The sequence below is a fragment of the Rhinolophus ferrumequinum genome, chromosome 18, assembly GCF_004115265.2.
Source record: "Rhinolophus ferrumequinum isolate MPI-CBG mRhiFer1 chromosome 18, mRhiFer1_v1.p, whole genome shotgun sequence".
Lineage (NCBI taxonomy): Eukaryota > Metazoa > Chordata > Mammalia > Chiroptera > Rhinolophidae > Rhinolophus > Rhinolophus ferrumequinum.
The window spans coordinates 28,389,178-28,404,515 of NC_046301.1; the positions used below are offsets into that span (position 1 = coordinate 28,389,178).

At 37.9% G+C, this 15,338-nt stretch overlaps 1 protein-coding gene across 8 annotated transcripts in view; it reads left to right on the forward strand.

Annotated features, from left to right (window-relative positions):
• Positions 1–15,338, forward strand: part of RAPGEF2 (Rap guanine nucleotide exchange factor 2) — a 210,468-nt gene that overhangs the window by 69,346 nt on the left and 125,784 nt on the right. For all 8 annotated transcript variants that reach the window (XM_033133894.1, XM_033133900.1, XM_033133896.1 and 5 more), the window contains exon 4: positions 12,832–12,915. In XM_033133894.1, the coding sequence (XP_032989785.1) occupies positions 12,832–12,915 (84 nt within the window). The remainder of the gene's footprint in view (positions 1–12,831; positions 12,916–15,338) is intronic.

The window sequence follows — 15,338 nt, forward strand, 5'->3', positions numbered from 1 at the left end:
AGAGATATTATTTCACATTATGGAGTATTTTGACATTTGTATCAGGAAATAAGACATGGTGTATATATAGCATTTCCAACAGAACCAAATATATATTCCCACAATCCCACAAGATGAGATGTAAATATAGAACAAATATCATATTTTAACTTCTAATTCTTTCAGAAACAGGAAAATAAGCTGCCCACATCTCTTTAGGCATAGTTTCTTTTTAAAACAATATTGATATTCCTTTTAAGATGTGTAATATATTCCTTAAGAAAACGAAGACTGATTTTTTAAAAGAATGTGATATACATGCAGTGGATAAATACTGGAGTATTAGGATATGTAAACTATGATTTACTAGACGTATTATTTTGTTAATAATGTTTGCCATGACTGACGGTTGTTCTGTTGACTTTCCTTCCTGTTTTTCAAAGCACTTATTAAGTAACTACTATTTTCCATGCATATTATAGTGAATATTTATTGAAATAAATAAATCACAGCTCCTACCCTTAAGGAGGCTATAATCTCTTGAGGGAGGTAGAAGTAGACTAAAAGGAAATCAACAATTAAAACTAATTAAGCAAAATAACTGAGACTATAGACATGTTCTAAGGGCAGAAGAAGTGCAAGGGAAAGCTTGAGGGAAATGGGGAGAGTCTCAGGGAAGGGGCCCTTTGAAGTAGGTCCAAAAAGTGTGTCCAGTGGTCTATAGAGACTTCGTTGGCAAAAGAATCAGTATGCACAGGGACACGGAGGTGAAGGGGGCCTGACTCGAGGCTTTGACCACTGTGGCGCGTTTAGTGTGAGTGGCATGGGGTGTGGGTCAGGATGGTGAGTCAAGAAAAGAGGCAGGCCAGTCCTTCCTACTTGCTTGTGAATGTGTTGTTAAAAAAAAATCAGTCTCAATTCTTTGGCAACAGGAAATGAGTTTTTTCCCCCTCTTAAATATATTTTATCTTGAAAAACTACAACTATTCACGATATTAGAGACAATAGTTTAATGGACTCTGTATACTCATCGTCCGACATGTCAGTTGATGGCCAGTTTGTGTCATCACTTGCTCCCCCTCTCCCACCTCCAACTGGACTATTTTGAAGTAAATCCGGAAATATTAATTCATTCACAACTATTTTGATATGTATCTTTATCTTTAAAAGATAAAGACTTTAAAAAAATTAACCACAATATTATCATTAAAACTTAAAAAATAATTCTTTGTATCGTGAAACTATTCAAATTTATTTGTCTCAAAAAATTGTTTTTACCGTTTATTTATTTGAATCAGATCTGAATAAGGTCCATCCATTGCGATATTTCTAAATTCTCTTTTAATCTGTAGCTTGGTGACCAGTTTTCAAGAAGCAAAATGACGTGGCCAAATGGCTTCCAGCCCTACTCATCCCCTCAAAGATAATATCTGTGCCTGTATGAAAAGGCAAAAGGTGGATGAGCTTGAGTGGATGGGCAGGGAGGTCCCTATGGAGACAATTGCAGTCATCAGAGGCCACAAGGTTTGAACTGAGGCAAAGACGTAAGGAATGAGGAAATCAGGGGTAGATTTTGCAAGAAGATACAGGTGGCTGTGATCTCGGATGATTCCTGGGTTGTAATTTATTAAACTGTAACATCTAGGGGCTGCTTTGCAGGAACTTGTAAATATCCATCTGGGGTTTAAAGGAACATATACCAAATACAGAAGAATGATAAATAACCAATTGATAATGAGATTAACACCAGGGGCCGTTGCTTTTCACATATTTATTCTTAAAGAAATTAAGCTGTAAATAATTTAGAATATTTGTTTCCTTGAGGAACAATTAAAAGCTACCAATGGAATGGGTATACAAATGTCGGAGTTGGAAATCTCCGATGAATGTTCCTGAAATTTTTTGAAGCAGCCTAGTGGTAGTGCCAACTTTCTATTATTTTGTCCTTCTGTAAACAGTGCTGGTAGTATTGATGATGAGGTATAACACACATTTAACAAGGACTTCCTGTTTCCCACATACTCTAAGAAGTGCTGTATGTGCATTAATTTACTCACTCTTTATAGCTGTCTTGTGAGTAGGTATTACCATCATCCCAGTTTTACACAGGAAGGAACTGAGGCGTTGTGAGGATGAAGACCTTGCCCAAGTTCTCACTGCTCAAAGTGGGACCTGAATTTGAGCCCAGACATTGGGATTCTGCAGCCTTCCCCCACTCAACCAGCATTTCCCAGGTTTTTTTCATACCACCATAAAAAAATGGCACCATAAAAAGAATTATAATGCTTGTCTACGTGTTGGGATAAGCACATCATCTTCCCGTGATGCTGGCCTCCCCAAGGGGTGATGGTGGGGACTGAAACCCACTGGCAGTTCTGCCTGCATTACCCTGACTCCCTAACAGTTTTCATTTATTATTCATTTAAATTGAAGGTAGATTACAGTGTCTTTAAATATACCTAGAGATTTTCTTTTTTTTTTTGATCAGTTTAGACAGTGAGTGAGCTATGCTGATGACGCAAAGCCATGTTTGAGATAATCCTAAATTGAATTCACTTAGGCTGGAGTTTGTAACAAGAGTTATAGCAATTGATCACTTTTGACTAGTTAGAATTAGGTGACATGTTAGTAAGCAATGGAAAGCCTGTGGATAGTCAGTAGATCATGAATTCATAAGACCAAAACTTCACACAGAGACTAGCTATAGATTCCTAGTATTTGGCCAATCTTGTGATGGAGGGTAATTGAAGCGTTTTCTTCTGTGGTCCTTGAACAAACACTTTTTTGCTTTTACCAATTTGTGTAGGTGCAGTTTTGAAAATTAAAGAACCCTTGTATTTGTGGTGTACATAAATCTGTGATAACTTTGTAATGCTGTAATGCCACCCCTATTGGGGACCTGTTGTTATTACTTCATGGGGGAAATGACCTGTCTGTTCTTGTTCTCCCTTGAGCTTAAAGAACAGAGGATAGTTAGAATATCAAAGACTTTCAGACTTTGGTTTTATGACCAAGACATGAGCATTCACATTCCTTATTATGGTGACTTCTAAGTCTATGGTTTTAATAATTTCACTAGCGAAATATAATACTCTTTTGATCCACCTCTGTACCTCATTTTTCTCATCTATAAATGGAAACAATGATAATACCATGTTTCCCCGAAAATAAGACCTAGCCACACCATCAGCGCTAATGTGTCTTTTGGAGCAAAAATTAACATAAGACCTGGTCTTATTATAACATAAGACTGGGTATAATATAATATAATATAATGCCAGGTCTTATATTAATTTTTGCTCCAAAAGACGCATCAGAGCTGATGGTCCGGCTAGGTCTGATTTTCAGGGAAACACGATAGTACCTACTTTTTAGTCTGTGTATGGATAAGATGCAGTACTACCTGTGAAGTACTTAGAGCAGTTCATACATAGTAAGTGTACAAAAATGTTAGCTGCCAGCGTCATTGTCATTACAACATCATTGTTCTGATAGTTTACATTTTGGTCTTCCAATTTTTTAGCTGCTTTAAACTTTTGTTAGGAAGGAATTATAGTAGTGATGCTGTAAATTTCACAGTGTTATGGTTTTACCATAAACCAACTAGATGGCAAAAGTGCCATTTTAAGTTGTGTTGAGATTTGGAGAGAGTTGCGAATCTGATAAAATTGATTTTTTAAAAACTTAAAACTTCCCGTTTCGAATCTAGTTGTATTTGTTTGCGCTAGAAAGTTAGATAAAATTAATGGAACTTTACACAATGGACAAGAATATCAGGTAATTTCTGTCTTCCTTTCATTTGTTGTCTACTATATGCTAGCTATTTTGCTGGACCGGGAATACTAAGGCGGCAATATAAATTCCTTACCTGAGAGCTTTAATTTAGAGATGTCTTTCTTTAAGAATTTAATCTGAAGTGGGAAAAACAAGTGTGTCCTTTCAGCTTGAGTTTTTTTTTCCCTATTTCAGTTTAATATATGGTTACATTTAAAATGCTAAAAACTTTTGCATCAGAAATTTACCCATTAAAAAAGTATTTTAAGTGCACACACAAAAACACACATGCCCACACTATAAATATAGGTAACTCTCTACCTCAATGCCCATTTTCTACATATGTGTCTGACTGAATGGTTTGGGATTTTAAAGAGTTTTCATAGCAGTTTGTTAAGGGATTTATCTTTCTTTATTGCAGGAGAGGAAATTGTTCCTCCATAAAAAGCAAAAACTGCGTGGAGGCCTATTGAGTCTTTTAAAGCATTTTCATTTAAATCTGTAAATGTGCAATTTAGAACTTCAGGCTTCAGCTGCAACGTCATTGCTTTAGCAGTCTTTTCACTTGCTGGCTTGGTTTCCGGTTTTCACAGCAGCTTTTCCAAATCACTTCTCTGCAAGGCCACCCACCCACTGTTCTCCCGCTCCCCCTCCAGCTGACTCTGTCCCAAGCTTTACTTTCTGTTCACAATCCCCAATTTATCTGCACCTGCGTTTGCCGCAAGTCTCTCTCGTCCCTCCAGGAGGAAGATGTCCTTTGTCCTCCACGGTGTGGTTATTGCTGTTCTCACCTGTATTGTCACCCTCTTCTCCTGCCCCCTTTCCTACAGGCTGTAGGTGTGCCAGGGTCTTCCATCCTAAGGAAGTTCTCCTTTAACTCTTTGAGCCACATCCAGTTATTGCGCTGCTCCATCCGTCCTGATGTGGCCGAGCTTTTTTTGCTTTTATGTGCAGTCTCATTTTTAAGTGATCGCAAACACACATTTGCTTTAGGTTTTTTGTTGTTGTTGTTTTTAAGAAACAAAATACTTCAAATCTCCTTTCTCCTTTCTTCCCCAACAAGATGCATCCATTTTCTTGAAGTATCCTTCTTGTCCATGTTTCCATAATAATTTTACTCTACTTGCTATGTGTGTGTAAAGAAAATGGAGAAACCATTGTGTGCCGTTGGTCATACAAAAATAAATAATACATGTTCTGTCTTTGAGCTTATCACGGAGAGCCCCAGCAGAGGAGCAAAACAAACAAGAAAACAAATAATTATTAAACGTTCTGATACATCTAGTCACAGAAGTAATGTAATGTATTTGTGAAAAAGATTAAAACTGTTCTGTGACTGAAAAGCCATCTGCAAACTGGAAGGTGGCCATCGTTAGAATTTCCTTTTCTAAGCGGTGGAACACTTTGTCCGTAGGAAATCCTATTCGACTCAGTCGCAGTTGCTGTTATGGTGAAAGGAGGGTGGGATAGCGGGAAATCCGAGAGGGCTCAAGAAGTGCATATTAAAACTTCTGATCTGAACTAATGGCTGGACTCCCATGCAAGGACAGAAGATAATTTGTTGTAAATAAGTCAAGTTATTTTCACTTTGGTTTTGGGCATAACCATATATTTGAGAGCACAAATTTAAGCCCATCCAGAGAGTATAACATGCTATAAGAACAGTATAGGTGAGTAGAAACGAGGCCCTGAACTTCAGCGGAGGCTTCAATTAAGAGAGGCTTCAGAAGAACGAGCAGAAGTGATGGTAGGTTGTGGACAGGGAGAAACTTAGGAAGACTTTTCTGTCCTCTGGTTTTATCCTTTGATTAGATAACGTTATTGTAACAGTGGATGCAAGACAAGAAACAGGTATTTTTCTAGTTTTGGTCACTGGCTGGCTCTCTGGAATTACTTGATAGTTGTCTCTACTTAGTTATTGGAACTTTCGTTAGTCTTCATTTTATTTCTTTTTTGGTTTTCTTAGCTCAAGATGTGAGGCCAGTAGCCCTAGGGTGACAAGAATTCTGTCTCTATTTCTCCCAGAAGCCAACAGCTTTGCTTTGAATATGGCATAACATTCTGGGTTGCATAATGCACCTTTTCTTTCTAAAATATCCCAAAGGTCAGTGTTTGATGTTACATGTTCTCAGTGGTACATAACCCGTCTGTGACTGCGGCATTGCCACCTCTAGCTAAATGGACTTCGTAACCACTATTTCTATAGGACATTTCACCAGTTCTTACTTACCATGGGACGGCCATCTTTTTGCGTCGCTGTGTGTATGTTGTGAATGTTGTCCACATAAAGCATCATAAAGGTGCTTCTTCACTCTTCTGAGCCCCTTCTGGCTTGTGTTCATGCCACATTGCACTTGGTCGGCTGAAGTGGGAGGAATCCCTTGTACTCCCAATGCCCTCCTTATGCCAGGGCAAAGTTTTGTCAGGACAGCCTCAAAAAGCACTAAATTCTGGTCCCAGATGGTTTGGATTTTGCACAGGTATGTTTCTTTCAGTTTCTATTTGTTGTCTCCCGCCACCCGCACCCCCAACACACACAAAGATGTAGATGCCCCTGCTTGTGGCGGGCAGGAGGCCCATTTTGAGCGAATGTTATGCTAGCTCAGTATCCTTTGCCCACAGCCACCTACCCCCACCACTCCTGACTCTCCCATTTTGTTACAAGTCCTTTCTTCACAGTCCCCTTTGCCTTCATCTCCATAAACAACCTTTTTGGCTGATTGGACTCTGCTTAAGTTATCTCATTGTATTAATAGCTGAGTAAAGTAGCTTTTTCACATTACTTTTTTGCCCTCCCATAATTGTCTTTGCTGATTCAATCAGTTTTCTTTTGATTTACTAGCTGATTCTTTCAACCCCCTTGTCACCTTCAGCTTGGTCACTTTTATTAGCTTCCGGCATTATAAATACTGAATATGGAGCGTCACACACAGCATTTTTATGTGGCAACATCGCCACCTTGTGGACTTTTAGGATATGGATGTGGAAGGTTAAGCCTGGCTTCATTTTTTCCAGTTACTGGTAAATTGAAACTCACGTCTTTGACTTTCAGACTCTTTAATACCATATCTGAGTTGGTGTCTATTCAGTTACTAATTCAGCCATTAAGAAAATACCTAAGTACCAATCAGACATTATATAGTGTATATATTGGGGCTACTGATGAGTTAAAGGACTTGAGAAGCTAATAGGGGAAAACTCTAAAAGTCATTTTGAGACTCTGGCAACTGCTGCATGTAAGCACGTCCCAAGTGCTCTGGGAACCCAGGAGGAAGATGACTCACTTTATTTGGAAGATACCAAAACACTTCTCAGAGGAAGTGGTAGTTAACCTGGAATTCAAAAGATGAGTAATAAGTTTACTAGACAAAAGGTACTATTTAGAAGCTGGAACAGCAGGTTTATTCAAAGGCCCTGAGGCATAGGTGGGGAAGAAAAGTGTAGCATAGCTGAACAGGGCGAAGTTTGCAGCGTAGAATATGTGGAAGATTGGAGCAGAAAGTGAAGTTGTGGGTTGGCCCTTTCAGGGATGGTCGTTAGAGAGGAAAGGAGATGAGGAGAACTAGTATTTTGTAAGTACCTGTTATGCAAGGTACTCCATGTATATACTGCCTCATTAAATCAAGGTAACGTTGTGAAGAAGGTATTGATATCCCCATTTTACGGTTGAGGCGCTAGAATCTCTGAATTTAACTTTACCAGGATCACATGTTTAGTATAAAAGAATATATGTTCTAAAACCTTTGCTCTTTGAATGGCAACATATTGCTTCCCTCATATGCTAAACCAAGGGGTTTGAACTTTCTCCTGTTCAGGATCCAGGGGTAACAGCAGAGGCATGTCATGATCTGATTTACCTGAGCAAATGCTAACTGAAATAGTGTCGGGTTTTTACCAGGTGCAGCACACAGTTCCTGCCTAAAAGGAGGTTGTAAAATAGAATGAAATTAGATGTGATAAGTATTTTGGAGTTTGGAAAACAGTAAGTGAGAAGACTTTATAAAAGAAGTAGGGTTCGAGCCGTTCCTGTAAGGTGCGGTGTGATTTAGAAGGTGGAGGGAGACAACACACCTTGGGCAGATAGACAGTGTGGGAAAGGAACAACCAGTTGGCAATGGGGGTGTGTGTTGAGGAATAGAAGGGAATAGGTGGGAAAAGAGTGGGAGGAGATTATAGATTTGCCTGCTCCCCATTATTCCAAGTCTAAACTTGCCATTCCATTTTGGACTTGGAATAATGGGCAGCAATAGGAGCCATTCCTTGCTGACTGCTTCAGAGTCCTTCTAGCTGGTTATACTGGAAGGTGAATTGATCATTTTGCGATGGTCTGTTTATGTTTTCGTCTGCTGTTTTAGTTTTGTTTGGCTTTATTCATTTCCTCCCTGTTAATGAAAACTAAAAACAAAACAAAACAAAACAAAAACAGGAGCCTTTCAGAGTGCCTTGCCATAACAGCTAGGCTTTTGTGGCTTTCATTTATGCCATTTATAGGATGCGATGTATAGGAATTAAATCAATCGTCCATTATAGTCCTTAGCTCAGTCAAAAAATTGTCCATTTGGCTGAACAGAGAGACTTACAAAGTATTACTTTGCTATATGTACTTATTTAATTTTTAGGTTTCTCTTTTCTACCTATTAATTGGTGGTGGAAGACTAAGGTTATTTGGAAATGCTCAGTCAGGTTTATTCCAAGATTCAGCTTTTGCCATTTTAACAACAGCTTTTCCCATTTTAAAGGGATTCCTTAGCTCATAATTTTAAAACAATAAAACAATTATTTGAGAAAAATTAAAGTAACACTGGTGAATAAAACACATGCAACTAATTGCATAGATAGTGATAGAATTGTAGGGTTTTTTCCCTCCCCTTGTCTTTTGTTTTTGTTGGTGCTTGATATTGAGACAGTTTTTCAAACTTTGTAAAAGCCCATGCGTAAGAATTGCCTGGGATATGTGTTTAAAAGGTATGGTGATGGATCTCCCTCCTAATGATCAGAAATTAGGGGCCTGGGTGAGATGGGTAGATCCTGGGAACATGCATTTTTAATTAGCGCCCCAGGTAATTCATATGCACACGAAAGCTTGAGAACCACTGGACAGAGTAAAATCTCAGTATTAGTCCTAGATGATGGTGGTGATGATGATGACGATGATGATACCAGTTCCATTGCCAGGGTGCCCGTCTGCAAGCAAGAGCTCAGATTAATTTTGCTTACCCTTTAAGTGTAGAAAAGTTGCTGCTGCTGCTGCTAAGTACTGTTCTTAGATTTTTCATCTTTTCTTAAAAAAAAAATAATCATCATCACTTCACACATGTAAAATTGCTATAAAACCCATCAGGTAACAGCTGCACTGTGGGAAGGGAGTTTTTGTGGACCTGAAAGGGATGGTGGTTGTACCCCATGCTGAAACACTGCCTGCCTGAGGCATAATTGAAAGGGAAGAAAGTGAGCATGGTTGGTACAGTGATTTCTAATAAAGCTGGCAGAATTTTCTGGATGATTAAGACCAAGGAAAACAGTTTTTTCTGGTAGCATCTCATAGCAAGGGATTTTCAGAACAGGAACCAAACCTGAGTTCCGTGGGGAATGGGTGGGAAAAGAGGAGGAAAGATGGAGAATTTTTCTAGTTTACAGCTATTTCCAGAACATCTTTAAAATAGGATTCATTGCTTTTGTATTCTTAGTTCTAATTAGCTTACTTTTGTAAAACTTGAATCTTTAAAAGAGACGACTCAATAGTATAGAAATTACGATGATCTTACTTGGCTTGGCATGTAGGAAATGCAATAAATGCAATAAATTTTTGTTGATTGATCATTTTCCGTGTAAGCAATGCCTGTGCAAGTAGGTATAACTCTTTGTAAGTGAACATTTTAATTTTTTGGAAAAGATAGAGAAATAGTCATCTATCAGGCAAACAAAATTATAATAAATGGGAAATATTGAGAGGACCGGGTTCTTATCTTTACTTCCATTAATCTTTCCCAAGATTTTCCTGATATGAAGAGTCAACTCTAATGATAGGGTAATCAACAAGTATTCAGGGTGCCAGAATATTTGCTGTCACAGTATTTTATCCACTGTAGACACTGGCTGCCTTTTACTTCATGGGTATTTTATGATCAGTGCCAGGAAAGCTGAGTTTACGACCCTTGCATTTATAATGTCCATAGTAATTTTGCCTTCAAAATGGACAGACATGGAATAACTAAAAAGCCAGTGAATGTTTGTTATATGCTCTGTCACAGTTAATCTAGGCCAGAGTGACATTTACTGTACTTTTTCACATGATGAAAAAGCTATAGAATAATTATTTGCATTTAGTGAGCATTGTTCATTTAATCCTTGCAACAGCTGTAGTAGCTTGCCCAAGGCCACATAGTAAGTGAGAATGTGCCTTAGTTTCCTCGTTCTCTAGATTTCATTTCCCTTGACCAACCTTTGGTGATAAAGGGACCATTGTAAGAACAGATTAAAACAAGTTTTCAAAATAATTCTTTTTTTCCTTCTTTTTATTTCAGTGTTTTAGTGCTTGTTATTTTTGAAAATTTAAAGTATTCTTGCATCTGGCAGAACGCGTTTTTACTTGACATAAAACAGAATTAATAATAATGTTTTCACCTTATGTTAAGAAAGTTTTGGTTTTTTGTTATTTTTCCCCACCCAAACTAGGTAAATGATTGTTGTTTGCAAAAGCTAATGATTAAAAACTGGGGAGAAAAGGGTATACATTATTTTTTTGAAGTACTTCGCATTTTTACTTGAGAAATCATTTTACTTTTCTGGTTTTGCTGGAACTAAATTCTATTTGACAGTATTTTCCTTTATGCTGAGTAGTTGTGAAATTGGTTAGGAATGGACTTGGGAAGAGCAGAGATCAACTGATGATTTGTTTTAGAAGCAAACAGCGAAATGAAAATGATTAGGTGATTTAAATGATTGGTGTTTTAAATAAATAATGTAGTTATTTAGTATTGTAAATAGAATTTAGTGTTCTTTAAAAAAAAAAAAAGCTGGCAGAGATCGTTGAAGACTCCTTTGAAGCACTTGCATGTGATTGAGTCCCTGGGATCTGAGGGGTGTGTAGTGTGCCGCCTCCTGTTGTCCTCTTAAAAGCAGCTGGTGTGCTCTCTACTTCCTTCCCACCCCTCCCGCTAGCTAGAAAGTATGGCGGTGACGTTTGGAGCGGCCACCTTACGCTATGAGATGGGAGCCACATGTTGAGGGCGACAGAGCCCCACAATGGGAAGAGCCGGAGTCTCCATACCCTAAGGACATCTTATCAGCCCTGGGATCCATGTGCTCAGGCTGTTACGTGTGTGTGAGGGAGAAGTGAACTTCCTCCTTGGTTAAGCCGTTGCTCTGTTTAGCTTTTTGTTGTGTTTTGTTTTAATAGTAACTGAGCTTGTATCCTAATAAATTTGCTAAACTTGAGTCTATAAAATAAAACAACTTACATATGGCAAAAAGCACCATTAACAAAGTCAAAGCATAAGCAACAAATGGGGCGAAAAGATACTCACCGCTCAGGTTTCAAAAGGCTCATTTTTATTAAGTGCCTCTAGATAAGAAAAAAAATCCCCCAACTTAGAAAATCAGCAAAAATTTTTATGAATTGATTTCACAGAAAAATTCATAGATATGACTCATGTAAATAAGAAAAAAAAGATGCTCTTATAACAATAAGAAAAAGAAATGAAAAAGAAAATGACACGAATGTGTCATTTTTCACCAAGCAGATTGGTAAAAACCCGGAAGGTTGATTAAAAGCCCCAGTGACAGAAAGCCTTGTCTCCCCTGGGGCTTGCCCCTCCCCACTCTGCTTCTGCCACACCACGCTGGCCTTGTTGGGTAGTGTCAGCCTGTGGCCTTTGCATGCACACTTGAGATCCTCCCTGCCCTTTGCCTGGGATGCTGGTCCCTTCGGGATCCACTTGGCCAACTCATTTTGCTCAGCTGTGCTCTCTCAGTGAGACTTGTCTTGGGCACCCATTTAAACCTGTAACACCCCACCCTCGTTTTCCTTACCCTACGCTTTTTTTTTTCCTTAGAGCTCTGATTTATAATTTTCCAATTTAGTATTTTTGTTTTTTTTTATCTGTATTGTCTCACCAGAATATAAGCTCCATAAGGACAGGGACCTTTTTGTTGTTATTGTTCTCTGAAGTATTCTAAGCACCTAGAACAGCCCCCACCATCGATTGTTAGTTAAATGTTTGTTCAATTAATGTAACCAACTGTACTAGTAAGGATGTGTGGAAGCAGGTAGGCAGATAAGTTGCTAACCACCTGGCGAGGACAATTTGACAGTATTTATCAGAAAGAACGGTGTATGTACCCTTTGGTCCAACGGTTGCACCTCTTGTTACTGGTTACAGCTACTACTGTATATGCAAGATCAATCATTGCAGTTTTCATTTTTTTTTTTAAATAATTGCCTACGATTAGAAACAAGTAAAATGACTTGTTGCTTAAGTTAAATATGGCACATCCACAAGATGCCGATCAGATGAAAAGATCTCTAGAATTTAGCACAAAGGTAGAACACTGTAGAGTGTACTGTCTTTTCTGTAAAAAAAAAAAAAAATAAGATGGTGGAGGAAATAAGAATATGTGTCCGTAATTTGTGTGAATATGAGTAAAGAAATTCTGAAAAAATATCCGACAAGCATGGTGGAGAAATGTGGGAGCTTGGTAGACATGGGGAAGGGTTGGGAAGACTGAGTTTCACTGTTCTCCTCCATATTTTTTGTTTTATGAAGCAACAGAGAGTATTCTGAGTTCAAAACATTAAACTGAAAAATGAAACTGGGAATGGTAGGTGATTTATGCCTAAGGAACATTTAAAATATTTAAATATATTAAAAATATTGAAATATCTTTAGCTTATTTGGGAGATAAAAAATAATTTAAAGAAATTATTCCAAGAGTCAAATAATGGCATTTTTATGAACATGCTTTATGCTATTTCATTGTTCTTCATGATTCTGAAAGTAACATGGACAACACTTTGTGCTATATATATTTTGATTTTGTTGTTGTTGTTATAACCATCTGATTCTATTTTCTTTTCAGTCCTGATGATATTGGAACCTGCTGGTATATCCTCCTCTCCGGTTCCGTGTTCATTAAGGAGTCTATGTTTCTTCCAAGAAGCAGGTATCTTATAGACATTCTGTAATAGATTATCTGTGAAGCTGGAAATCCTTTTGCAGAATTGAGTTCTTTTGCAGAATTGTTTTCTCTTCCTATTTCCTCTTTCATGACACAAAGCAAGGCAGTAGCTTGGGGTGTTAACATGTAAATCTTTAAGAAAGGACTGTTTCATGTTGTAAACACTGTTGCAATCTCTTTAACAAAGGGCAAGAACAAAAGACATGCTGGTGACATGTCCATTTGTTACATGAACATGTCAGGCTAATTTAGGACACGTTTGTTCATAGGGAATAAAATATGCCTTTGTAACAGGCAATCTCATAAACATCTAAAGAGAGGAAAAGAAAGTTCATTGAGACCACATGGAACTAGAAATGGAAAGCCAGGAACTGTCGTTGACTTTCCTGACTCTCAGGACCATATGGTCTCTCATTTTTGCATCTGTCTGTGGACTGGCTTCCCGCTCTCCAAGGCTGTTAATGTCTTTCTCCCTGTGACTTTGGCTTGTATGTGCCAACTGTTGATTTATGATCTTATGTCCCTAATGTTTACAACATTTGACTGTAGTGCCTGTGTCTTTTCTTTGGATTCTTTAGGCTCCAGTCTCATTGGCTGGGCTTGGGGCTGATGTGTACCTAGTTCCAATCAGCTATAGCCAAAGAGGGTTGGGACCCATCTGTTATACATGTGGCTGCATGTGTGCGGGTTCCCTGACTGAGGGTATCTTAGCTGTTTTTTCTCCAATTGTGTATTTTTCACAAATATTTTTATTTTGACTAAAGATTTTAAAAACTTTACCCGATTAAATATCTGTATTTAAAATGACAAATAAATATTTAAATTGACTAAATTTATTAAAGAGCAGTGCTCTCCCTTCCCCACTCCTCACCTTCTGTAACCTAACGCTCTTATGAACATATTAAAATATATTCTTGATAAATCATTCTGAATGGGTCAGGACATGTGAAGAATCTATTTTAAAGATGTGAACACATTTTTATGAAAAATCAGAGTCAGTGAGACAGGGAGAAGCAATTTATATCATTATGTCAAATGGCGGGTACTAGAAGGCACTGAGATGGGCCTTTGGCGGCCAGAATGGTCGTGAAAGAGTGCCAGGGGCACGTTGCATCTCATGAAAAACATCCTCTGGTGCAATTGCCATGCCTGTTTGCCCTTCTACTTCTCCGAGTTCAGTTTGGCAGGCATTATTCTCTTTGGAAAAAGGTCCCATGAGGTAGGGAAGATCTATTGCCTATTTGTTTATTGTTCTTATAGTAGCGATAGTCACGGTAATGGTGGTGGTGGCGGTACTAGTAATAGAAGTAGTAATAGTTGTAGTAATAAAATGATGAGGGAATAGTTGTAGTAATAAAATGATGAGGGAAAAATAGCTAAGTCTTTGACAGTGCTTTCTGTTTGCCAGGCACCATTTTAAATGCTTTACATATATTGAATCATTTAATTTCACAACTATCCTTTGAGGTAGGTGCCATTATTACCTGTATTTTATGACTGAGGGAACTCCGGCAGTATCGGATGGTGGGGGGATGTGCATCCTAGGATTCTGCCTAGGAAGCTGGGAGTGACCCTGACACCTCGCTCCTGTAATTCTAGAATCCTGTTTCCCCGAGGGATGGAGAATTGAATAACAACACTATTCTGCTCCTTCAAACACAGGACCTACTATTTAGTTCCTTTTTTGGAAACTCTGTCGAACTCTATTTCTGAACTTAGAAGAAGGTGTAGGCAAAAACATTCAAGCACTGGCATATTTAAAAAATTACATATAATTTTAACGTAAAAAGTAATAATAATTACTACATAAATTATCACAGATAAAGAGAAGGAAAAACAGCATAACTCTCATCCTAGATAATTATTCTTTAATATTTCAGTGTTTTTCTATCTAGTCTTACATGTGTGTGTTCCACATACTTAAGAGCATACTTTATAAACAATTTAATATCTTATTTCAATTAAAGAATATGTATATGTATATGCATTGCCTCATAATGTTAAAAACTATAAAGGATTATTCTTTATATATCTTAATGTCTGTTTAATGTTCAGTTATGTGAACTTCCACAATTTAGTTAACAATTGTAAAGAGTAAATTTTCAATACTTTTTATTATAAATAATGCTGTAATGAATGTGATTTGAAATTTACACGTTAAAGAGAACGGAGGTTAGTGACTTCATCATCTTGCTGCAAGGTCTGTTGTACGAACTCAGTCCATAGACTGAGTTCCTACAGCTGTGAAGGAGCCCGTGAGGTCCGTCTTGACTACCAGCCATCAACAACTAGTCAAGTAACAGCTTGTTCTCACTTGTGGAAAGGGAACCTAACATTAAAAAAACACTGCTGTTCAAGAAGAAAGAGGACTTGCAGTTCAGCCCTATTTCATGAACACATTGGACTCT